Source organism: Schistocerca piceifrons, chromosome 8, assembly GCF_021461385.2.
Source record: "Schistocerca piceifrons isolate TAMUIC-IGC-003096 chromosome 8, iqSchPice1.1, whole genome shotgun sequence".
Lineage (NCBI taxonomy): Eukaryota > Metazoa > Arthropoda > Insecta > Orthoptera > Acrididae > Schistocerca > Schistocerca piceifrons.
Genome location: NC_060145.1, coordinates 422370835 through 422396718, shown reverse-complemented (window position 1 = coordinate 422396718; position 25884 = coordinate 422370835). Strand labels below are relative to the sequence as shown.

The window sequence follows — 25884 nt, the reverse complement described above, 5'->3', positions numbered from 1 at the left end:
ACAAAATGATACTGACTCACTTCCACCACACTCGCGCTGAACACACAATAACTTCATCTCACATGTCGTAAGACAGCGGAAAAAGCGTGAAAAGTACTAATGCTGAGGTTGAAATACTAAGAAAACGGCAAAGGAGGTAAAACAACAGCACGGAGAAATTACTTACAAAAACCACGAGTGAGCCAGTCACCCTGTTAATACGAGGGTAATCCCGAAAGTAAGGTCTCCTAATTTTTTAATAAGTACGTAGACCCGTTTATTTCTACAATGGTTTACAGCTTGAAAATTTAAATATTTTTCGTCATAATCACCATTTCCGTCGATTCATTGTTGTAGACGTCGTGGCAGTTTTTGTATGCCCGTGTCATACCAGCTCGCCGCCATGCTGTTCAGAAAGTTATCAACCTCTTCTTTCACCTCGACGTCGGAACTGAATCGCTTTCCGGCCAAATGTTCTTTTAACCTAGGGAACAGGAGATAGCCACTGGGCGCCAAGCCAGGACTATAGAGTGGGTGGGTGACTATGTTTTACTGAAACTGTTGCAGGAGAGCAACGGTTTGCCGCGAGGTGTGTGGGAGAGCGTTGACATGGAGAATGTGTACGCCCTTGCTCAACATTCCTCTTCTCAGTTCTGAATTGCCCGTTTGAGTTTTCTCAGAGTCTCACAGGAACTGTCAGAGTTAATTGCGGTCCCAGCGATTCAGCTCCGACGACGAGGTGAAAGAAGAGGTTCATAACTTTGTGATCAGCATGGCGGCAAGCTGGTATGACATGGGAAAACAAAAATTTCCACAGCGTCTACAAAAATGCATCGACAGAAATGTTGATTATGTCTAAAAATAGCTGTAAACTGATGTAAATCATTGTAGAAATAAACAGGTCTATGTACTTATGAAAAAATCTGAGACCTTACTTTTGGGATTATCCTCGTACACTAAGAACATCACCATATTAAGACATAGCACAGAACTGTAGAACTCTACACACATTTGTCTAAATGTTACTTAAAATAGCGGGCAAATCTGTCGGTAAATCTGCCGCTGTCCTCTGGTCTGAAAATAAAACACGTTCTAGTAAAACGTGGTGAACAACAATCGAAAGACCACAAGCATCACACATTAGAGGGTCTTCTGGTCGGGGCAAAATGTCGCGCGTTATAGGGCTGTGGCCTATGAGACGATGAGGAGGTATACCACGGCCGCGTTGGGGACTTTACTAGACGCAGCTTAGTGTCTGCCACCTCCGGCCACTCTTCCTCCCATGGACACAGGACAATGTACCTAAAATGCGAGGCAGCAGCATGTAGTGTGCTGGATTGAGGATCACAACACGCCCCTTTAGCTGCCACATCCACCCATCATTCCCCTAAATACTAATGTGTCCTGGCACCCAGCAGAAGGATACCTCTTTCCTCATGCTTTGTAAGTGGAGTAGGGCGTCCTGGATATCCTGGACCCTTAATGGCTGGATTGCTGAGCATTATAATTAAAGCCAAGGAATCGATATTAAACATTGTACGTATTAATTCTCTAGGCTTAGTTTCCAACAATTTATGCAGACATGGTCCACAAATATTGATCTGTTTGAAATTATCTGTTGCTATATATAATTTGATAAGATAATATTCAACATTAAATGTGCTATTAAACCAATTAAATGGTTGCATATCTGCCATAGCTAAATGACATATTATGGCCCAGTTCATTGGTATGTTTAACCTAAATTTCCTTCCAAAAATAGTGGCATCAACTACAATTTCACGTATCATAGGCACATTTACACTACTTTCAAAAATATAATTGTTTGGTAATCTATATTGAGATAATTGATACTTAATTTTTTCATTTCGGAAATGTAATATAATATCTTGTACTATAGTGTGTGGAAGATGCAATTGCAAACAATCTAATGCATTCTCTAAGTGTCCAATCACAATAATTCTACATAAATTATATAATGAAGCCATTGTTCCGTAGTGTACTTACAAACAATTCTTCCAATGTACAATCCCTTGAAGTAGTAGCAACTGGTTGTATATCAGTCGAAGACATTGTGCAGTACACCGATTTCGTGTCCCTTATATACAAGTCGCGGCGCTAATGGCTGCAAAGATAACAGCTTTTCCTGACGTCAACTTTTGGCTGGCGTGGGTGCTTGCCGAGATAGTGTCTGAAAGACAACTATCTTGCAGGGACAGCCATGGCCGCCACGGCGACCTTGGGACCCAGTGACCCGGCGGCCTGGTGCCTCATGAAACATGGCACAAGTGCCGTTTCGTTTCGAGGCTTCCACCTGAGGCTCAGCAATGCAGGTCGTCGGAACAGACGAGGAATGTAACAGTGATGGCAACTCATTTGCAATATTTAAAAAGAAAAGAAAGAAAAGAAAAAAAAACTGGACGAGACGCAGGTCTCTGCCTGCGGGTCACCTTGTACCCACTGTTGCACCTGTCTCCTGGACAGAGCTGGTGTTACGAAGTATTCCACGTAGAGGCGCTGTGATGCCCCAAACTCATGGAATGGCAGCAGCTTACGCGGCGAGCAGTAGTAGAGCCAGCAGGGCCTGCCGTGTACTCACCGTGGTCTGCGTGGCGAACCGCCTGCTGCCGCTGCGCCTCAGCGTGCCGCCTCTGATGTTGGAGTCGTCCAGCTCGAAGGCGGCGCCGTCCAGACCGCAGCGACGGGTCAGCTCCGACAGCTCCGCCACCGGCTGCACCTGTCGGCAACCACAACACCAGCACCGTTAGTAGGGCTCTGCCCAGTACTGGACATCTGTAAACCTAACAGTTCACTGTCGTCTCTGATATACAGAGGACAGAGAAACAAACAACCTGACGAAAGCGGTCACACCCTCGTAGGGGACGCCGAATCGAGCACCGCCTCCCCCCCCCCCCCCACACACACACACAAACGGCAGCCAATCAGCGACGAACTCGCGGAAGTTGTGGTCGCGACACTCATTTGCAACATGCAAGGAAGTTTCGAGACGGTGTGATAATCATGTCTTCTACGAGGTCAACACTGAAGCGACCTACGAGGCAGGTAATTTCCAATGTTTACTGTAAAAAATGTGATTTGTGACGAACGAGGACCATGACACACAAGCACGTCGTACAAAAAAATTTGCAAGGTGCGACTCGCGCAATAAGGATTCCGTACGGAGTTAATTATGTATGTAGACAGTTCATCCACTCCGGAAATCGGAGAACTTAACGCTGATACTCGCAGGATACTGGTCCCAGAGATTCCAAGAGCTTCGAGAATGTTTGAATTTAAAGTTGAAAGGTGGATAACAATCGCAAATTTTTTTTTTCGTTTGATATAGTTACAGATTACTTACTGTCTTTTTTTTCCCTATACGTCTACTGTGGAACCTTGATTCTTGCCTAATTTCACCATTCTAAACCAACGGGAAGTAACCTATAGCTTTTAATAAGTGACTTTGCGACATAAATGACCGTATCTTTTGACTGTACTGACTTAAAAGCTTCAGCTTAGTGACATAAATTTTAATACCTCAGCTTGATACATTTACTCGTTGCTGAGAAAAAGGGGTTTTAACAGTCAGACGGACGGACGGACAAACACACTACAAAGCGATGCTATAAGGATTCCGTTATTACCAACGAAGATACGGAACCTTAGAAACAACCTGATAAAATGTTCATAGCTTCGTAGGGAACGTCGAATACATACACACACACACACACACACACACACACACACACACACACAGAAACGGCAGCCAAAACCACAAACGCGAGGTGACAATAATTTCTTGGACACTGTCAATTTTGTAGGGACCTTCGAGGCAGGAATTTCCACGACAGTACTAGAATTTTCGGTAGCGCAAATTCTGCAGTTGTGGGTGTTGACAGACCCTCGGAGCGGGAAATGAGCTTCGTCGGTCCACAACACTTTACTCAACCAATCGTCATCTTCCGCCGTCTTTTGAAACGCCCACACCGCAAATACCCACCGCTTCACTAAATCGCCAGGTAACAGTTCATGATGCCGATGGATTTTGTACGGATAGCATCTGACGGTACGCCTCAGTGCCGACCAAACAGTAGTGTATGAAATGCCGGTGCGACGTGCGACTGCACGAGCGCTGACTTCCCCGTGCATAGACGAACCCGCTACAGTCTCCATTTCTTCCTGGTCTCAGCAGCATTACGCCTTGTGCTCGGTCGGCCGCTACGGGGTCTATCGTCTAAACAACCCGTGGTTTCTTTCTTCGAAATCATTCTGGCCACAGCTGCATTTGTCAACGGACCTTTACCCGTTCGAATCCCCTTCCTATGGCGATAGCATCGTAACGCTGAACTAGCACATTCCCCACTCCGATAATACAGCTTCACAAAAAGCACCTTTTCAGGTAACGTCAACATTCTGCGACTGCTGGCGCATCTGATTCTCTCTCTCATTACAGCTCCTTTTATACACGATTGTCATGCGTAGTCACTGACGTTTTGCTGTCCAGCGCCGTCTGTCGGACATTTTGTGAACTTTGTTTTTATTTGGTTCTAATAAAACCCCATGTCATTCCAAGTATGTGTGTCAATTTTTACCTCTCTATCTACATTATTCCGTGGTTAATTAAGTTTTCAAATTTATACTGACTTTTTGATCACCTGGATATATATGGATTTGGAAGCAATTGTATATTTCGCAAATCACTTTCAAATGCCCTTCATGCTACACACACTTCCTAACGAAGCCATAGTCACGAAGCGTACCTCCCATGCGGAGGCTTCTTGCAGCTGGGCCGACGAAAAGGCAACGTTAACAGCTCTCTCAGAATGGCTATCTCGTGTAGATGCGCCGACGTTCGCGCGGAGATTAATGGCCCCTCGTCGAACAAAGCCAGACGAAGGGCGCAAGCGCGTGACGGCCTGCTCCAAGGAGGGCCATCAAGTTTTCCTCTCAGTATCTCTCTTAACGCAGTAACGTTCAATGTGAAAAATCTTCTGGGATCGTCAGCTAATGAAATTAGCACGAAGAAGAATCAGTAACGCATAAATGTAACTTCCAATAAAACTGTTTGGAAAAAAATACATGCCGAAAGTCCCAGTAGGTGATTCGATATAAAAAGTGAACTAAATAAAATATTGGTCCACAGTCCAATATTTAGTTGTAAAGGTTGCTGTGTTCCAGACGTGTGTAATTGTTCAAAACTTTCTCCCTTACATTAAGGCCAACCCGGTCAGTTCAGGAAGTTCACGTTTTAAGATGATGGTTTTAATGCTTCAGATGAACTACATAGTCTTCGACCATATGAGTAGCACGCACAGAACGTTCATACAACCACGTGTAACAGAAAAGTGCTTCTTTAGAATGTTGTGCAATTCACGCGTCACATTGGCTTGAATGTCGGTTACGTCGTCAAAGTGCTGACCCTTCACGTCAGTTTCTGCACTCTGTTACTTTCGGGAGGTTCGTATTGATAACACTAAGCCTCGTCAGTGGTGATTAACTTTTTTCCGAGAAAAGAATTGTCCGCGTTTTGCATTTCAATCAAGTCGTGGCGCGCGTCTACACGTCGTTCGGGAGTAAAGGTGCACGGCACGAACTCTGGATGCACTCCTCTTCTTCAAAACATTATGGAGAGTGTCTGAAACGCTTTACTGAGACATGATGTTCCATTGCGATCTGAGATGCAACGGCGCTGATACACAACGGCCCCCCGTCCACTTAACACTGCCTTCTAACCGACGAGTCGACTGTAACTCTGTTGTTTACAGCTGTTAATTGCAGCTGCACCCTAGTTTATCGCGCTGACGTCGCTTATACACCAGGAATAAAATCAGTCTCGGAACTACTTCGACGGTCGGCTTATGGTCGACAGTATTTCGTTTAGCGGAAATATCTTCGTTGCCCGTGTCACACCGTTTCTCATGTCCTCGATGCATAATCCATCATATCTTATTGTACTTCCCAGGTCATGACGGAAGATCCTTTTCAAACCAAGTGGAACCACTAAAACACTAAGAAATAAGGATTTTTTTGTGCTTATCAGGCACGCAAACTAATACTCTCCAGGAGTTTGGGGAATTAGGGATTACATGATGCTGCAGACAGATTTAGGAGAAGAGCCTCTTGCTAATAGGAAGTGTGAGTCCTGTGGACACATACCAGTTATCAGGCGCGTGGAGTTAGAATAGCAGTTTTGTCAATTAACTATCTGTGCACTCAAAATTAAATTTCCAGAGCTGTTTTTCAGCAACGTAAAACAAATTTCCTTTTCATCCCGTATCAGGCTAGAAAGTGTGCAGGAAAATGTCCTTCGTCGAGTGTGTTTCGTGGACAGAATCTTTCATTTTTGCCTGTTTCCATGGTGAATGGTACAACCTCATGGACCGTATACTCGTAGATTTACCGCGATAGGAGGAAAACAACTGAGTCTTCGGAAAAACACATTGGAAGAAACCAATAATTGGGTAACAGTTTTGCTTTGTCTTTTTAACTTTCCCTAGAAGAAGATATTTTGTAAGATACAGACATAGCAGAAAACAAGAAAAAGCAAAGAGTTCGCGCTCAGGATTGAAAACGTACCGTTAATTTTTGCAGACACGTACGCTCATCACTTCTTTGTTCACAGCAATACTAAATAATTTAAAATGACAGTATATAAGTTTTACGAATGGTTTCACTCTCTTTCCGAAGGGTGAAAGAATATTGAAAAGAAATATAATCCAATCCCACGCGGACAGAAGTTGACGGCTGTCTCATCGCTGGCCTTACACAATCGATCCAATTAGTGAAGACTTTCCTAATTAAGTTTATCTGCGACGACGCAAAATAACAAATTCTAAAGTTTCTCCGGAAGTATTAAATTGCGAGCTTGGTAAATAAACTCCCATTTTTAAGTGTGTTCTAAGATTCCTACTGGTCCGGAAAGGATCCGAGCGCACTAACTTTAAACCGCGATCTTTTTTGGAAAACGAAAGCGTAGCGACCCTAAACCCTTTTATAGGAGAGTCATTTTCTAGCACCCGGAACAGAAGATCATTGTCAATGAAACTTCGTACACGAACACAACACGGGCGGTTATGTGAATGATTAGTTATAGACTAAAAAATTCCGCTTGGGTTACCAGTAATTTCTGTTTATTGTACGACCGGTTTCGAAACCTATTGCTTCATCTTGTGGTACCACCAAATAATTATTTAAACATAAATGTGTGGCGATCAGGCCAGACAGACATGTGAGTGATGTCCTGGCGGGCGCTGTGGCTGTCGCTCGATTCGTTTTATGACGTGAGTGAGATCCTCCAAGCCTGACCGGCCCGAACGCCACACGTTTATGTTTTCTGAAGATAAAGTTATAGGCTACGAAACCGGTCGCGCAATAAACAGAAATTACTGGCAAGTGAAGCGGATTTTTTTATTCTTTTCCATGTTCCTCGATTGTGGATGTTCGCCTGATGAAATCTTTTGTGAATGGTTAACGTTGCATCGGTCACCGGAGTGCATTAGTGAGACAGCGTTTATCATCTCCTGACAGTATCTGAAGGGAGTCTCTCAGTGGTTCTCCAGTAGGCTGGCTGGTCGAATCGTACAATATCCACATTTGTTGGGGCATTCTGATGTGACAATGGCCAAATGTTGGTCTGCATGGGAACTTCAAGGCAAGTATATTCGTCGTCAAGATTACAGTCGACCAGCATCACAAGAAAGGATTGTCCATCTGTACAGTAAGCATATCGCAACCCTGTCACACCCCCACCTGCCCTCCGAGAACAAATAATGGACTCCCTGCAAACATTGTGTGTCATCCGCCAGCACTGATCAGAGATTAGCAGCAGCCGGACTATGGAATTACCGTCACATGTTTAGGCTACCGTTAACAATGCACTACGATGACGAAAAATCATACGATAGCTCCTAATATCGTGTCGGACGACATTTTGTCCGGCGTAGAGCGGCAGTTCGACGTAGCATGGGCTCAATAAGTCGTTGGAAATCCACTGTGCAAACACTGAGCTATATAGTCTCCATATCCGTCAATAACTGCGAAATTGCTGCCGATGCAGGGTTTTGTGCACGAACTGAACTCTCGATTATACCTGATAAATGTTCGATAGGAGTCATGTCGGGAGGTCTGTTTAATCAAATCGTTCGCTAAAATTGTCCAGAACGTTCTTCAAAACAATCGCAAACAACTGTGACCCGGTGACACGGAGCATCGGTATTGGTAAAAATTCCGTCGTCGTTTGAGAACATGAAGTCCACGAATGGCTGCAGACGATTTCCAGGTAGCCGAACATAACCATTTATAGTTAATGATCGGTTCAGTTGACCCACAGGACTCAGTCCATTCCATGCACAAATAACCAACACCATTATGAAGTCACCACCAACTTACACAGTGCCTCGCTGACAACTTGACGGTACTAGGCGCTTCAGTCCGGAACCGTGCAGCGGCTACGGTCGCAGGTTCGAATCCCTCCTCGGGCATGGATGTGTGTGTGATGTCCTTAGGTTAGTTAGGTTTAAGTACTTCTAAGTCTAGGGAACTGATGACCACAGATGCTAAGTCCCATAGTGGTTAGAACCATTTGACAACTCGAGTCCGTGGCTCCGTTGTGTCTGCGCCACACTCGAACCTCACCATCAGCTCTTACCAACTTAAATCGGGACTAACCTGACCAGGCCACGGTTTTCCATCGTGTAGAGTCCAAAATATATGGTTACGACCCAGGAGAGGCGCTGCTGGCGATGTGCTCTTAGCAAAGGCACTCGCGTCGGTCGTCCACCGCCAAAGGCCATTAACGCCACATTTCACCGGACTGTCCTAACGGATATGTGCATCGTATATCCCACGTTGACTCCCGCGGCTATTTCGAGCAGTGTTGTTTGTCTCTTAGCACTGACAACTCTATGTAAACGCCGCTGCTCTCGGTCGTTAAGTGAAGACCATCTGTCACTGCGTTGTCCACCGTGAGGGTTAATGTCTGACATTTGTTATTCTTGGCACACTCTTACACTGTGAATCCCGGAATACTGAATTCCATAACGATTTTCGAAATGGAATGTTCCATGCGTCCAGCTCCAACTACCACTCCGCGTTCAAAGCCTGCTAATTCCCGTCGCGCGGCCATAACGACGTCTGAATGAATCACCTCAGTACAAACGACAGCTCCATCAATGCACTGTCCTTTTGTACCTTGTGTACGTAATATTACCGCCATATGTATATGTGCTTATCGCTATCCTATTGTAGTATACAGCACAAACGGTAGCGTTTCGAGTGGTGGCGTGAGTGAGAAGCATGCATTGCTGATTAAGGCCGTGGCATTTTGTACAGCGATAAAAAGCGGTTTAGCAATAGCCCAGATGACCATTTCGACCCGCATGGCGGCGGCATGGAGACGGGTGCTACTACTCCTCCATTGTTTTATTGTTTTGGGGAGGCATAGCTGTGTTAATCCCGGTGTTAGTGTGGGGAGCCGCAGGGTATAGCCTCCCATCACGGCTGGTAGCGACCGAAGGAACAACAGGGTCTCACGCACATCCTGTGTCCTCCTGAGTTACCCTGCATGCGACAGTCTTGTGATACCATTTTTCAGCAGGACAATGCGCGTGGCACGCATGTCAATGAACTGCATGCTTTATGTTGAGGTATTCCCGTGGCCAACATGCTGAACAAATCGGTCTCCGATGGAATATGAGTGGGACCAGATTGTGAGGTAATGGGCGAGTTGTGGCGACCTGAAAATATTCTATGTTCAGAGTTGGCGTGGCCGGGCGGGGGCGGCTCGTCAGCGGCCGCGTGGTGGCGAGCATCGGCCGGAGCAAGAGGGGCAGCCCCAGCGAGTGGTCCAGACCGACCGCGTGGCTGGGAATTCCACGTTGACACTGTATCGAGGACTGTGCTTTGCATCGATGAAGGAGATGTGTATGCCAGGAGTGCCAAAGGTGGCGGACTTTGTGAAACCATAATAGCAGACATTTCACAGCTCATGTAGAAATTAATAATAGCCAGAGGAATCTTGATACCTTAAAAAGAAACAAGGACATTACCATTGTTTGCACGACGATTCTGATGGTGTAATCAGATTTGCAATATCTTTATTAGTTTAAAGTTTAGTATCTGACGATAAATTATAGAAGTAACACCCAGCAAGGAATTTCCAAAGTCTAATTAGTTCATCCGATTTTGTCGATCGACGTGTCTTTAGAAAGCTATTAGTGTAAACCTAAATTGATATGAATTACAGGCATGTAACTTGAATAGTACATGAGTTATTGTAGGTCATGGTGGCCGATTACTATTGATCGCATGAGGTCATAAGTACTCCACAGTTACACGAAAAAACGGTAGCATCATGTTTATAAATATATTTATTCGTCTGTGTCTTTGTTTACATCCGATATATACTATTCATGAAGAAATTGGTTAAATATATACTGTGTTTTAGAAAGCATAGAGACATTAGGCTACTGGCCTACCTTTTGCTTATATTCCTTTATGTTTATTTGATTTGTTTATGTATTTAATACTGTGTGTTAACGGCGTGTTTATTGTCCAGCTGTAGGAATATTTATTTAATTTCAAGTTATTTAAATGTAAATCCTGTACTTCATGTGTGTTTCAATATGTTTGTGAGTGTGCGTTGGCCTGAAGACATGGCGAGAGCGCTCTAGCCAATCACAGCGCTCGTTAATGGGGAGACTGGATGAAAGTGCTTGCCGGGGGGGGGGGGGGGGGGGGGGGTGCTGGACAGGAAGCAGCGAGGGGCAGTCACGGGAAAGACTTGGAGAGTGCAGTAGTTGGCGCTTGGTCGCAGGAGATAGAAATATTTCGTAGTGCACTTGTGAGACTTTCGTGGCTTCTGCAGTGAAGACGTAGTATGCGTTTAGAAGTGAATAAGTCGCGAGCTATATTGTTGTTCATAACTAATTACGTGAAGTACGAATCTATTGTCTCCCTGTTATTCAACTTATATTTTATTTAATTGCTGGACCATCGACACCAATGTGTTTGCATTAATAAACAGCATTCTTCAAGGTTCTTCTGCTATCGTACTCATCATTTAAAGTCGTTAAAAATAGTACCTGCAGATTTTATTTAATTGCAATCTTTCATTTATAAATTTCTACGTTACATTCAAAATTCGCAATTGCCGAATGATAGGAACCTTCGACCATTCGATTCATGTGTATATTCATATTGTATACTGTAGACCCAGCTGTATTTGGCTTGTAATGCGGCGAGTAAGTCATATTGTATACTGTAGACCCAGCTGTATTTGGCTTGTAATGCGGCAAGTAAGTATCCCAGCCCCTAGACAACGAAACCAGCCAAAACTTTTCATATTTCAACTCTGAGTCAGAGGGTACGTTGTTGAGGGCCATCACGCCACATCATTTTCTTTCTGAAAGCCCGCAAGCTCGGACGCCCAACTCCGTCCCAGAGGCAGTACCCACGATATCAAGGTCAAGTTACAGCAGATGTGCGCCAGATCACCTCAGGAGACGGTACAACGGCTTTATGACACCCTTCCGAATCGGATCAGCGCACGCATTCAGGGCTGAAGGTGTGCAAATTCATACTGAGAAATGGGCTCGTACTGCCAAGTTATTTGTAAATTTCGTTGAATTTTGTAATCACTGAAATAATATCGCGTTATTCTTATATTGCTTAAGTTTCATTTCGTTTCCTCTTCACCTTCTTGGAGTTTCACTGTCAGGCACTGCAGTATGCCGAAGTTCTTGGAACCCGGTGCCTCGCACCGTCTCCTTGCTAGAGGTCGAGTACCGCGGCAGAAGCGTGCATGCGACGGAGGCGAGCTCGTGCCATGCGTTACAAAATGAAATAAGCGTGGACGGGCATCCATAAACGCTATCTCGGCCGCGCCGTGAAGAACGCGCCAATGGCAGATTATTAGGCGCATCAAGACTGGAAGCTAACGAGCGCTCATTAGCGAAGCGCCTGCAGACCGCCGTATCGTCGAAAAGGTTTCCTGCGCTGCGGACGCGGCAGCTTCTCCGCTCAGTAAATCACAAGCTCTAAACCACACCGCTCTTAAATGCCTGCCATATCTATTAGGTTGATGCATAAGTTAGTAACGTTCCTGTTTTACATGTTGGTATTCCGGTCGCTATGGGTTTATTTATCGATTGTCATTTTTTATTTGTAATTCACTACCGTTATTTAAGCCTACATATTGTCATTTTTATCATATAGATAGAGCTGCGGGCGCTGGAAAGTGGAATGCATAGTACAGAAATCGACATACTCTTCTGTTTGATTTCAGTAGAGTGATCATGATAATTGTCGAGTGATTAGGGCCTCCCGTCGGTTAGACCGTTCGCCAGGTGCAAGTCTTTCGATTTGACGCCACTTCGGCGACTTGCGCGTCTATGGTGGTGAAATGATGATGGTTAGGACAATAGAACACCCAGTCCCTGAGCGGAGAAAATCTCCAACCCAGTCGGGAATCGAACCCGGATCCTTAGAATGGACATTCTGTCGCGCTGACCACTCAGCTACCGGGGGCGCACAATAAAGGGATAACTGCAGCAGTATGGGGATAATTCCATTGGACAGGGAACGGCAAGAAAATGATTTTCTCGTTTTAGGAGGGTCGTTCAGGAAGATGTTCGGGGTTAAATGGAGATCCTGTAAACGCATTTTCTACGATGATCCATGTCACTGTGGTCAAGAACAGGCACATGTGACCGACTGCGATCATGTCGTGATCGTGCCACATTTGAATGCCGTGGGGAAGGACCAAAAATCGGGAATATGGGAACCATGGCAAAATCACAAAATTCAGCAGGTGGCCTAATGTACATCTCTGCTTGTTCGTCATCTATTGCCTCGTGAAAAACACCTGCCATTCCTCTCCTGTACCGTTACTGGTGACGAGAAATGGTGCCGTTATGCTAACTAACATAAGGGAAAGAACGGAATGGCTGAGCGCAAACAAAGCAGCAACTTTCCGTACAAAGACCTGCACGCATCCAAAAAAGAGAATGTTATGCATGTGGTGGAAAAGTGACGGTGTCATGTACTTCGAATTGCTTCCAACAGGTGTAATCATCATACAATAAAGGCTTTCACGACCGGATGTTTCAGCTGCTGAGAATTTTTCCGGGTTGTATGGTCGTGGTCCATGGAACTCTTTAAGAGGGAGATTGAAGAGTTCCATGGACCACGGCCATACAACCCGGAAAAATTCTCAGCAGGTGTAATCATCGCTGCTAACATTTATTATCAACAACTGATACGTCTTGCAGAAGTAATCCAAGAACATCGAGTCAGGAAGATTGCGTGAAGCGATGCTACTCCATGATAACGCCCTCCTATATTCAGCTAGATTGACAAAAAAACATTATACAGGCATTGGGCTGGGAAGTCATTCCGACCTACCTTATTCACATGAACCTGCGCCCTCAGATTTTCAGCTTTCCCACTCTGTATGGAACAAGGTTCAAGGAACTTTTTTTCCGGATGAAAATGCGCTCCGACGGTGACTCAACGAGCTCTTTGCCTCGAAACCACGTTATTTCTACAGTCACAGAATCGAAAAACTATCCCACAGTTGGCATACTTTTACAGTGAAGGAGAATCTATTATTGATGAGTAAAGTCTCTGTTATGTGCATCTATTGCAAATTTATGGAAAAGCGCTACGAACTTACGCACAGACTCAACACCTATGTTATCACTTCAGCGTAGGATGAAAGGGTAAACACATCGCACTGACAATATTAAATAGAAAGAAAAACATACACTGCGTAACAATTCAAGTGAGATTTCTCAACGAGTTAAATGTCGTATGGCATTGCTGGCTGGGATGTGGATTCACCTCACCTGTTGAAAGGGAGAGATGTGTGTCCCTTCGCTTGCAGGTTGAGAGATGGTGTATGTGTATTTCTAGACTGTATGTGAGTGTGATGGATACGTATATTGTGTAGTGACATGTTTGTGTTTTATGATGATGATGATGATGAGAGAAGGCAGAAGATGAAATCCATTTCGGGCACTCCGTCTACTCCTCTCTAATAGCACCACGGGGTCCGTTGACCTTCACATCACCATCCGACGGACGGAACACCATCAACAGAGTTACAAATCCTCACTTCGTGAGACGGTGCAGAGAACTATGGTATTTAATCCAGTAAATTGGCGCAGAGACTGGCTATCGGGAACTTTACACCACTACACCGCCTCCCGGTGCCAGCTAAATACTGTCACTGAAAATTTCTTTCAGCACCAGCACTCTAACCAGCTACCTCCAAGTCGAGCGCCACCAGAGAGGTGTGCGTTAAGCGCCCTTTTAACTAAATATTTTACCGAATTACAAGATTTACATACGTTGATGAAGGGCTTAAACATTGTCAGTGTATCCTTTTACGTATTTACATTAAAGAAAGAATAGGTAATACACACATAAAAAAGTTCTGCATCACCCAGGTTCTGATGATAGACGTTGACTATGGATATTGTGTCATAGACACAGTCCCATTGACTGTTCAGAGGTGTCACTAAACCCGCCAAAAGATGTAAACACCCATGCATGAGCAGCGCCTACTAGACGGAGGGGGTCCGACAGCCGATCAGTTTCAGTCTTCCACCTGGAAGGAGGTACATGGCTTGTGTTGTCCATAGTTCAACCATGCCTAGACGGTCAATCCTACGGTTCGATCGCGTCCGCATTGTTACTTTGTGCCAGGAAAGGGATCTCAACAACGGAAGTGTCCAGGCGACTCGGAGTGAACCAAAGCGATGTTGTTCGGACATGGAGGAGATACAGAGAGACAGGAACTGTCAATAGCATGCCTCGCTTAGGGTGCCCAAGGGCTACTACCTGCAGTGGATGACCGCTACCTACGGATTATGGCTCGAAGGAACCATGTTGAATAATGCTTTTCATGCAGTCACAGAACGTCGTGTTACGACTCAAACTGTGCGCAATAGGCCGCATGATGCGCAACTTCACTCCCGACGTCCATGGCGAGGTCCATCTATGCAACCACGACACCACGCAGCGTGGTACAGCTGGGCCCAACAAGATGCCAACTGGACTGCTCAGGATTGGCATCACGTTCTCTTCACTGATGAGTGTCGCATATGCCTTCAACCAGACAAACGTCGGATACGTGTTTGGAGGCAATCCGGTCGGGCTGAAAGCCTTACACACACTGTCCAGCGAGTGCAGCAAGGTGGAGGTTCCCTGCTATTTTGGGGTGGCATTATGTGGGGCCGACGTACGCCGCTGGTGGTCATGGAAGGCGCAGTAACTGCTATACGATACGTGAATACCATCCTCCGACCGATAGTGCAACCATATCGGCAGCATATTGGCGAGGCATTCGTCTTCATGGACAATTCGCGCCCCCATCGTGCACATCTTGTGAATGATTTCCTTCAGGATAACGACATCGCTCGACTAGAGTGGCCAGCATATTCTGCAAACATGAACCCTATCGAACATGCCTGGGAAAGATTGAAAAGGGTTGTTTATGGACGACGTGACCCATCAGCCACTCTGAGAGATCTACGCTGAATCGCCGTTGAGGAGTGGGACAATCTGGACTAAGAGTGCCTTGATGAACTTGTGGAGAGAATGCCACGACGAATACAGGCATGCATCAATGCAAGAGTTCGTGCTACTGGGTATTAGAGGTAGCGGTGTGCACAGCAGTCTGGACCAGCACCTCTGAATGTATCGCTTTTTGGTGGTACAACATGCAATGTGTGGTTCTCATGAGCAATAAAAAGGGCGGAAATGATGCTTATGTTGATCTCTACTGCAATTCTCTGTACAGGTTCCGGAACTCTCGGAACCGAGATAATGCAAAACTTTTTTTTTTCATGTGTGTAATATGGTGGTCAAAAAGATCGATTACAGCAGTGATCGTTTTGTATACACAGGATCTAGCGTAAACCGACTGCACTACTTCTTCCAGAATATTTTCTTTATTCTATGATGTGTAGTGTTTGAATTGGTTGTAGCTGCAAATCAGACAAATCAAATAGCAGAGCTGCAACAAACTGTATAGAATTTATGTTTTTTCATGTAATAAGAATTTCGCGTGTATAACCGGAAATTAAAAAGGCGACATTTATGTTAATGATATCAACGAACTGTTCACATTTTTGTAAATGAAAGTAATATGTGTAGGTTTTGTTAATCAAACTGTGTGCATACGAAATTAGACATGTAATGCAAAAACATCTTCTCTCACAATTAAAATAGTATAATAATAACAATAATAATAATGAAAATAACAGAGTTAAAAAAACTAACAAGGAAGGTCACCAACGGTGCGATCGAATTTTTCAATCAATCTGTACGGTGATTCTCTACAGTATTAAAAACAGGGTGTGTCAAAAAGGACTTTACAGCTTTGGAAGGATACACTGATCAGCGAGAACATTATGACCACCTACCTAATACCTAGTACGTCCACCTTTGGCAAGAAATGAAAGCAATGAGGCCTTGATATGTCGCTGGAGGGTGCTGGGACCACATCTGCACAAACAAGTCATTCAATTCCCGTAAATTCCGGGAAGGGGGGCAATGATCTCTGTCGCCACATTCAATCACATCCACGACGTCTTCAATCTGGTTCAGTTCTGACCAGTTGGGAGCCAGCAGATCAACTGCAACTCGCCACTGTGTTCCTCGAACCACTCCATCACACTCCCGTCCTTGTGACACGGCGCATTATCTTGCTGAAAAATTCGACTGCATCCAGGAGTAGGCGTGCGGAACTATTTAAAGGGCAACGATTACGTAATCATGGGTAAAGCAGATGCAAGGCAGATTTATTTAAAGAAGGCCCCGAAAGCGTAGTCTATCCGTAAAGGAGGCAGTTAACAAAACCCTCGTTCGACCAATACTTGAATACTGATTGTTAGTCAGGGATCCGTGCCAGATAGGATTGAAAAAGGAAACAAATGGCTCTGAGCACTATGGGACTTAACATCTATGGTCATCAGTCCCCTAGAACTTAGAACTACTTAAACCTAACTAACCTAAGGACAGCACACAACACCCAGCCATCATGAGGCAGAGAAAATCCCTGACCCCGCCGGGAACCGAACCCGGAAACCCGTGCGTGGGAAGCGAGAACGCTACCGCACGACCACGAGATGCGGGCAAAAAGGAAACAGAGAAGATCGAAAGAAGAGCAGCGCATTCCGCGTCTGGTCCATTTAGTATGCGCGAAAGGGCTACAAAGACGGTCGCCGTATTCCAGTGACTGGCGCTACAAGAGAGGCATTGTGCATCACAGTGTGCGTTACAGTTAAAACTCCGAGGGCGTATGTTCGTGGAAGGGGTAATCAATAAACTGCTTCCTCCTGCGTATTTATTTCAAAAACACCATGGAGGTGAAGTTACAGAGACTCGAGCGCACTCGGAGGTTTAGAAGCAATCGTTCTTCCCACGACCTACTCGCGACGGTAACAAAAGAAAAAGTTACTGACAGTGGAAGACCAAGTACTCTTCGCCACACACTACATACGGTGGCTCGCGATGTGCTGCTGTAAATGTGGGCAGTGATTTACAGGAGTCAGGGTCGTCCGAAGCGCTGTTCGTTGGGCAGATTGAATTTCAGATCCGTCCTCAATCAACGCTGGTATGATCCGCTCGCACCCCTTCTGTTTGTTGGGAGTACAGACACAATAAGGTCAGACATTCAGACAGCGTATCCATAGACGATGTTACATTCCGTGACACTGCGTAATTCACTGCCCGCTCGTTTAGCGTACGACCGTCCGTCGGTCCATCCAATCCGCCCACGCAACACTGTTGCAGCAGTTTGCGCCGTACCAGGCGATATATCGCGGTAGAAGCAATCCGACCGAGCGATGAGCAGGGGAGGTCTGCAGGCTGAAGTCGCATTCTGCTTCGCCACGCTGACGGACGTTTCATCTCAGTAACAGTTTGCTCTGACCAAATAGGAACACACGACGACTTCAGTTTCTCCTCTGTCCTTGTCTGCTATTCTGCCAGTACTCCATTCTCTCACCATGTTGCCCTTCCCTTTATTCTGTCCATGTCGTTCTCTATTAACTATTTCTACAGCCGTGACAGTCTTCTACAGTTAGTTTCTTATTCTTAAATAGGTTTCTTTTTGTTTCTTCTCAATTTTTAATGTTGTTCCTTTTTAGTTTTTTCCTTATTTTCGTAATCCATGCCACTGTCAATCTCTTTTTTTTTCAGAAATAGAGAAATATTTGTTTAGTTAGTGCCTTTCCACTCAGACGGTACGTGTGTGCGAAGAAGATTAATCTTCACTTTGATATTACTCGTTGCTTCTCATTTTCCATTTGTGTGTAGTTTGTATTGCACCAATTATTTTTATGACAATCCCTCTTCGAACGCATCCGCAACATGGCATTCAGAAAACTCGAGCCTAACAAAGACTCATTTGGCGCCAGTCCACAACGTCAGCACGAAGAGTTAAAGAAAGACGTGGCTTTTTTTTTTTGGACGGACGTAGCGTTTACATCTACTATAACGCGAGACAATTCGGGTCGACTTGGTGGCGGCGGACACGGGCCGTATATATAACGCGGGCCGCAGGAAGCCGCGCCGGCGGTAATTCAATTGTGCCCGCCCGCCAGATGATTAATGGTCAGCCCAGTTTGTTTACCCCGAAGCGCGCTGCTCTCCGAGATACCAATCCCGTTCCATTACGCCGCGCATAACAAACACCAAACTGGCGCGACTTTGGATGCGTTCCTCCTCCACAAACGCTCTAATGAGGACGTCCCATTACAGAAAAGCTTGGAACCAGTCAAATTACTGCGAACGCTGGTCCTGTGAATTCGTGAAGTCTTTACGCTTTAACAACGGGGCAGAGACAGAGATTGATGTTACGGGTGATATTCCAACTAACAAATGCAGCCCTACATCTCCGTCGAGCGATTAGCAGAGTTACGATAAATTAATAATTGGCTGTGGTCCTTCACAAGGTTTTTTTTTTTTTTTTTTTTTAGATTGAAATGTCCTTTTATCCGTCGTTTGAGTACTTGCTGTAGCAAGTGGAAGCTAAAAGTAATTCAGATAAATTTGACGTGGAGAAGCCTATCTTCACTTGATAGATGGTTGAGGCTAACCAACCGGTACAATCATAGGTTAAGAGTGCTAATTTGGCTGAAAGAGAATAATTCGAGGGAACTGTATGAACAAGTGAGCCCTTTTTTTGGGGGGGGGGGGAGGGGGGGAGCACTCAAGTTCTGAATTAGAATGAGCCTCCCTGGGACTTCATCTCCGCTCCAAATGAATACGAATTCAGCGTCGTAAACCCTACGACATATCGTACACTCCTTCCACGTGGTTCTGTAGAGTGTTGATATGAATCCAATGCTTGCGTGATATATACGGGCGCCAACAATCACGCGATTGCGTCTATGTGAGAGAGAAAGGAGTCAGTCTCCCTCCCCCCTTTCTCTCTCTCTCTCTCTCTCTCTCTCTCTCTCTCTCTCTCTCTCTCTCTCTCTCTCTCTCTCTCTCTCTCTTTGAGAGGGGAAAGAGGGTACCGTCGACACACATCCCTGTCTCTATCAAAACAAATCCGTAAAATATTGTCAGAGATGCAGTGGCCGTACATGCTCTTCCATTGTACTGCGTGGAATATCCATAGGTGTTACTCAGCAAAGCGAACTTGTTACCTGGCCATGGCGACAGCACCGTCGTGATTGCGCCTCAGAAGGGTGGAGGGAGGTAGCGACAGCGGACACTATGGTATCCTTACAAGCGGAGCGCTGTCTCACTCTATATGCCTGTACGCGCGAATCATGAAGCGCTCATTTATGACAAGGACAGAAAAATAGCGTACAGTACCTCACATCCTTGCTTCTCACGAAGCTTCGCTGACAGTATCCGTAAAACCACCTTCTTTGACAATATCAGGGTTCTTTGTTGTCTAGTCATCTGCTGTTTCAATCTCGGATGATAACTGAAACTCTTTCTTTCAGTCTATGCCGACTGATTTTGCTGTATTTTCTCTTTCCTCGTTCGTGAAAGTACGAGCTCTCCTCCAGTATTCATCACTCACTTCTTTGGCGTGATTTTGATGATGTTTGTTTTGGGCGGCGCTCAAATGCGCGGTCATCATCGCCCGTACAAATTCCCAATTTTTACACAGTCCAATTTTTTTTTCGCATTTCAGTCTAGCCACTGTCACGAATGATGATTATGATGAAGAAAACAACACCCAGTCCCCGGGCAGAGAAAATCCCCAACCCGGCCGGGAATCGAACCCGGGACCCCGTGATTCAGAGGCAGCAATGCTAGCCACTAGAACACGAGCTGCGTACACTCTTTTGGCGTGATACACGGCCTTCCTAGTCTAACAAGTCACAACGGTAATACCTAACATTACAGCTGCAAAACCGAACTGACTGCATGGTATAGAGCTTACAGCTTTTGGGTAGTAAAGCTCATAGCCTGTCTTCGGTTCCCAATCACCTCAAACTTTCCTCTGGCGGGCAGGTCAGGAAAGAGTTCCCCTCAGCCTTATGAGGTTAACCGGAAAGTTGCTTGGATATGAAAGCAGCAAAACTGACACGCAAGTCGCCCGTGCACCGTTAAGAGGCAAGCCATGCACCAGGCAAGGTGACGCACAACTCTTATTTATTAGCAGCAAAAGCATTAGCCGAGAGAGGGAGGGAGGGAGGGAGGGAGAGAGAGATGACTGGCATATTACAGCTAAGGATCTTATCCTTGTAAGATTGCAGAACAGGATTTACGTCCAGCGGGCGGTTGTTGCGGGGAACCATTTTCTTGCAAAAGTTTCTCAATGGAATGAAGAGGAGACTGCTGGTACTCGTTAATTAATGTCGAAAATTCCTCCTGTCTCTACGTAACTGTAATTGTATTCTGTTTATTTCTATATCACAGTCGGAAGTATTCCTGTTGTAGTCATACAAAAGTGAAGACGAAACGCGACCTGGCATTCACCACAATGAAATGCTGCCTGGCCACGCTGTTTGACAATAGACCGCCAACAATGTCACTTTGCAACACGGAGGCCGTCATTACACGACGCCGCCGAGAAACTCTTCCGTGCAGCGCATTCCAACCTCCACACTGCGCGTCGCAGCACGCCGTCACTGAAAACAGGCGCAGCCGTAAGTCGTCGTGCGCAGCTTTGATAGTGCTGCCACTTTAGGCCGGCTGCTGCAGCGCTGCACTTCAGTTTCGTCATGGAGTCTGACCACGAGGATGCCACTCTATTAACTTCTCGTACTGAGTAAGAAAAACAAAAGGATGAAATTTAAAAGGAAATTCTGGGGCATCCATTTCTAGAACGGAGAATAACTAAAGGCCTTTCTCATGCGTTGCATGACGACCTACAACAAGACGACGGGAAGCTTTCCCTCTATTTCCTATTTCCAAATGTCGCGGGGATCTTTCGACCATCCTTTTTCCACGATTCAGGCTTGCGGTACAAGGAACGTATACCAATATGCGACTTTGCGTGCCAGAAAATGAGAAACTTATTCTCACATCAAGCAGTCTGCAGGTTGTGCTGTGGTGCTTAGTGTGGCTCCCACTAGATCGAGAGGTCCCGGGTTCGATTGCCGGCTAGGTCTGAGATATTCTTCGCTCAGGGACTGGGTGTTTCAAGTTGTTCTAATTATTTCGCCTTATGTCCATCACGAAGATGCGCAGTCACCGAAGTGGCGTGGAACACAGACTCGCACCAGGCGGGCGAACTACACCATATGGGGTCTCCCAGCCGATAATGATATACGATCGTTTCATTTTGTCACATTACGGCAAAAACATTTTATACTTATATCCCATCAAGCACTTATTTTAAATAGATTACACGTCAACTTACCATCCAAATTACTCTAAATTCATTTCTGAAGACATACTTGTAGAAGATATTAGTCCGTAATTATGATGAATTCCCGTGTGGATAACTATCTGTGCGCTCTTAAAGAGAGAGTTAATTGGACTGAGAACAGAGTGGAAAATTTCAATGTCGCACATGACGTCATATGCAAAATTCCTCTGTCTCAAGATATGGATCCGAATAATGTCAGGTGTATAAACCATATGAAGTAAAAACATAAGGTTTTTTTTTTTTAATATTTTTGTTCTTCCTGTCACGGTGAAGTGTACCTGAGCAAATGTGAGATAAAAATATTTATGGTCTGTTAAGTAAGTAAACGCAAAGGCGACTCGTATAAATGAACAATTTTTGTTAGCTATGTCCATAATGTCAGTTGTTAAGACAGTAGAAAGACTTTCCAGGGAAGCGGCTTCTTCCCTTTTAACTATCATGCGTCTGTTCCTTCGGCTGTGCCAATTTTGTAATCTGATTTATTCTGAATTATACCACTGTTAACAGTAATAATTACAACCAATGTAGTCTCCTATAGATTTCTCATGTATGTTTTCACAATATGTATTTTCTGTTCCAGAAAAGATCTTTCGGGAAAGGTAACGTCCATTGTTTGAAACCCCCCGACTAAAATCAAGTATCGTGTCTTGCTTTTGCAGCATTTCCTTTCAAACGGAACATGTGTCTTTTTTTTTAATACGAAGTCCCAACCAGTACTACTACCACTAATTAAGGTGGAAACTATATTATTATTCTTCACGGTCATTTCGCTTATCGAACGACGGTACGTGCCGCAACACCCACTGCCTGATACACCCATCAATCAAACAAACCGAGGCTATTAAATTTCAGGTAAGCCAGTCAGTAATCAATTGAGTGATTAAGTAAATGACGTGTGGGTTTAAATTCAGTGCGTCATGCCATCAGTTTTGTCATGCATCCTTTAGACGGGAAACTTTTACTTATGCACTGGATACTGTTTAGCACAGTCAATTATCTTTATCATTTTCATTTGCTCTTTACTGCCACACAAAAAGGATACATTATATTATGATGTACAGGCACAAGCTACTGCGACGTTTTAGTTGCTTTTCTTAAAGCATTCAAAACATCCTCCTTTGTGTCTGTTTTGACAAGTTCAGAAAGTTTTAAAATTCAGGCACACTAAAGATAAGATTGTCTTCATCTTTCTGTTCACTGGCAATTGACTCCCAAGAGACCAAATTCATCGTGGGGGGGTCGTGTATTGTCTAGGGTTCCTTCGCAATTCGAGTTGCCTCCAAAATGGCGACGTGCAGTTCTCTCGCATTCTCCTCGGGACATTTAAATACGAACCATGGTTTATGGACAGTGGTCCTCACTTTGTGTTGCTGACCGCGGGCGACCACAACGTGGCAGTTCAGTGTTTTCAGCCTCGCGATAACGGCTGAATTTTCGAACGACGCAGTTGTGGTGTAGTTCCCGTAGTGACAACGCCTCTCACCGTAAAGTGACAGCGCTTGAAATTAGCTTCCCAGGCATGTTTAACAGACTGAACAGTTTACACAAGCTGGACTTTCCCGTTCACGGTTGGTGAGACAATGGGTGGTGAATCTACATTATTTGGCGGCTGAACCACGCTTGCGATCGCTCTTGCGGGTTGCCTACCTAACGTTTTACAGGGGCAATATAAATATGATTTTCAGAATTCCCATGTACATGATTGAATACTTTACAAATGAGTTAAAAAATTTACGTTAAGTGGAGTGCAGTGGCATCAGAAAGTATTGCCACAGACACATTTTCGCATCTGATACAAAATGTATAAGTACTAGGAACATTACATGTATACCATTAACTGTGATTCAGCAAAGGAAATAATCTGTATGTTAAAATATGTTCCCAAAGCAACAGAAACACATGTAATCAATTAAATGAGGGTATACTCCTGCTCAAGGAAGTATTGGCGCACTGTCCGAAGTTCGTTACTGTGCTTGACAGACGGCGCCGCGCGAACCAGATTTGTGCAACCGGAGTTCACGAACAGCAGAGTCGCTTGCCCGACAGCCAGTGTAAGAGGCATTCACTTGTCACGATGGGTCCGAACGGGAAGGAGCATTCTGTTTCGTTACGCAACCAGGAGGTTTGCATTCAATGGGTAAAAGTGACAGCGAGTTTGGTAAATAACTTTCTATTAACCATACAACAATGCAGGCAATCATCAAAAAATTTGGAAAGACTCGCACAGCACACAATAAACGCAGATTTGGACATCCAAGGCTACTTACACGTAGAGAGCGTCGAGGGACAGTTTGTGTGGCTCAAAAAGAGCCCTTTAAAGAGCGGGGTCGTTTGTACCGGACAGGCAGTCAACGTCCAACAAACAGGCCAGTGCTCAAGCTATTAGGAATGTTTTGAAAGCAGCTTATACTCGTGGCAGATCTCCGAGAAAGAATTCATTTATTTCGGAAGGTAACGGTGAAAACGCTTGTAATTCGCCAAAGATTATGTCAATAAATCGATTGAAATGTGGAATACAGTGCTATTTTCTGACGAATCCAGGTTTAACCTGTTTGGGTCTGACGAACAGGAGAAAGTGTGGCGCAAACCAAACACGCAGCTCCAATCAGGACATCTCCTGCTTACAGTAAAATATGGGAGGCAGCATAATAGTTTGGGAATGCATGGCAGGTTCTGGTGTCAGTGACTTGAAAATTATTGGAGATGTCATGGAACATCGTAAATATGTAAATGTCTTGCGAGGCCATTTGTGTAGAGGTGTACAGAAACTGGGTCTTGATGGCATCTGTTACTTTCATTAAGACAAGAACGCTAAACATACGGCTCTGGGATCTCGGGAGTGGTTATTATATAATGCTCCAAGAATCGGTTTCACTCCAACATAATGCCCTAATCGTAACCCGATAGAGCTCCTCTGGGCACACTTGGATAGAAATGTGCGAAAACTTTGCTCTACATGACAAGAGGTGGTTTCAGACGCTGTTATTAGAGGAATGGTTGAAGATCTCTCCAGTTGCTTCACTTCATGCCAAGACGTCTACAAGCTGTCATCAATGCCAACGGTATGCACAAAGGCTACTAGAATTTAAGTTACATAAATTAGGGAGACTTTAACTTCATTTCTGTGTAGGTCTGTTAATACATTTTTGATGTGTAGAGCAATTGGTTTCTTTTTGTACACAAATATTTTTGTTGTGAGGAAGAGCCTTATGTTTACTGCTGTAAATTTAAATAACTGTAACAGTGTCTGGGCATCATCTTCATTTGTTTGTAATGTATACTAATCAGCCAGAACTTTATGACTACTACTGTCAATATAAATCCATCCAGGCGATAGCAGCGGTACCTGGCGAGGAACGACTGCTAGTCAAGAGACACGCACGGTGCATGTAGTATCAGAGAGAGTAGGCCAACTGTCCGTGTGTAGAATGGGGAAGGAGCGCGATCTATCTGAATTTGACCGAGGGCAGACTGTGATGGCCCGGAGGCTAGCCACGAGCATTTCGCGAACTGCACGACTTGTCAGTTTTTCGAGGAGTACTGCGGTGAGTGTCTTCAACACTTGGAGAAATCAAGATGAAGCAACGTCCGGACATCGCGGGGTTTGGCTGCCACCCCTCATTATAGACGTCGGACGTCTTGGGTTGCGCAGACTGGCAAAACAGGGCAGGTAGCAAACTGTGGCGGGTCTAACATCAGACTTTAATCGTGGGCAGAGTACAGGTGTGTCTGAATACACAGTGCACCGAACGCTCGTAATATTGGCCTCCAAAGCCGACAACACATGCACGTGACAATATTAACACCATGATATCGGCAATTACGACTGAAATGGGCATGTGACCATCGGCACTGGAAGTTGGCGCAGTGACAGAGCGTTCCATGGTATAGTGAATCCCGATACCTTCTTCATCATGCCGATGGGAGGGCGCGAATCTGTCGTTTACGAGGGGAACAGCTCCTTGACAACTCTACTGCTGGACGGAGACGAGCTCCATTACGCTCTGGGGAACATTCACGTGGGCATTTATGTCTCCAGTGCAGCACGTGCAAGGTAC

At 45.0% G+C, this 25884-nt stretch overlaps 1 protein-coding gene across 1 annotated transcript in view; it reads right to left on the bottom strand.

Moving 5' to 3' along the window:
* Positions 1–25884, bottom strand: part of LOC124712411 (unconventional myosin-XVIIIa) — a 1310522-nt gene that overhangs the window by 811261 nt on the left and 473377 nt on the right. Inside the window, exon 5 of the mRNA XM_047242706.1 lies at positions 2579–2716. Coding sequence (XP_047098662.1) covers positions 2579–2716 — 138 coding nt within the window. The remainder of the gene's footprint in view (positions 1–2578; positions 2717–25884) is intronic.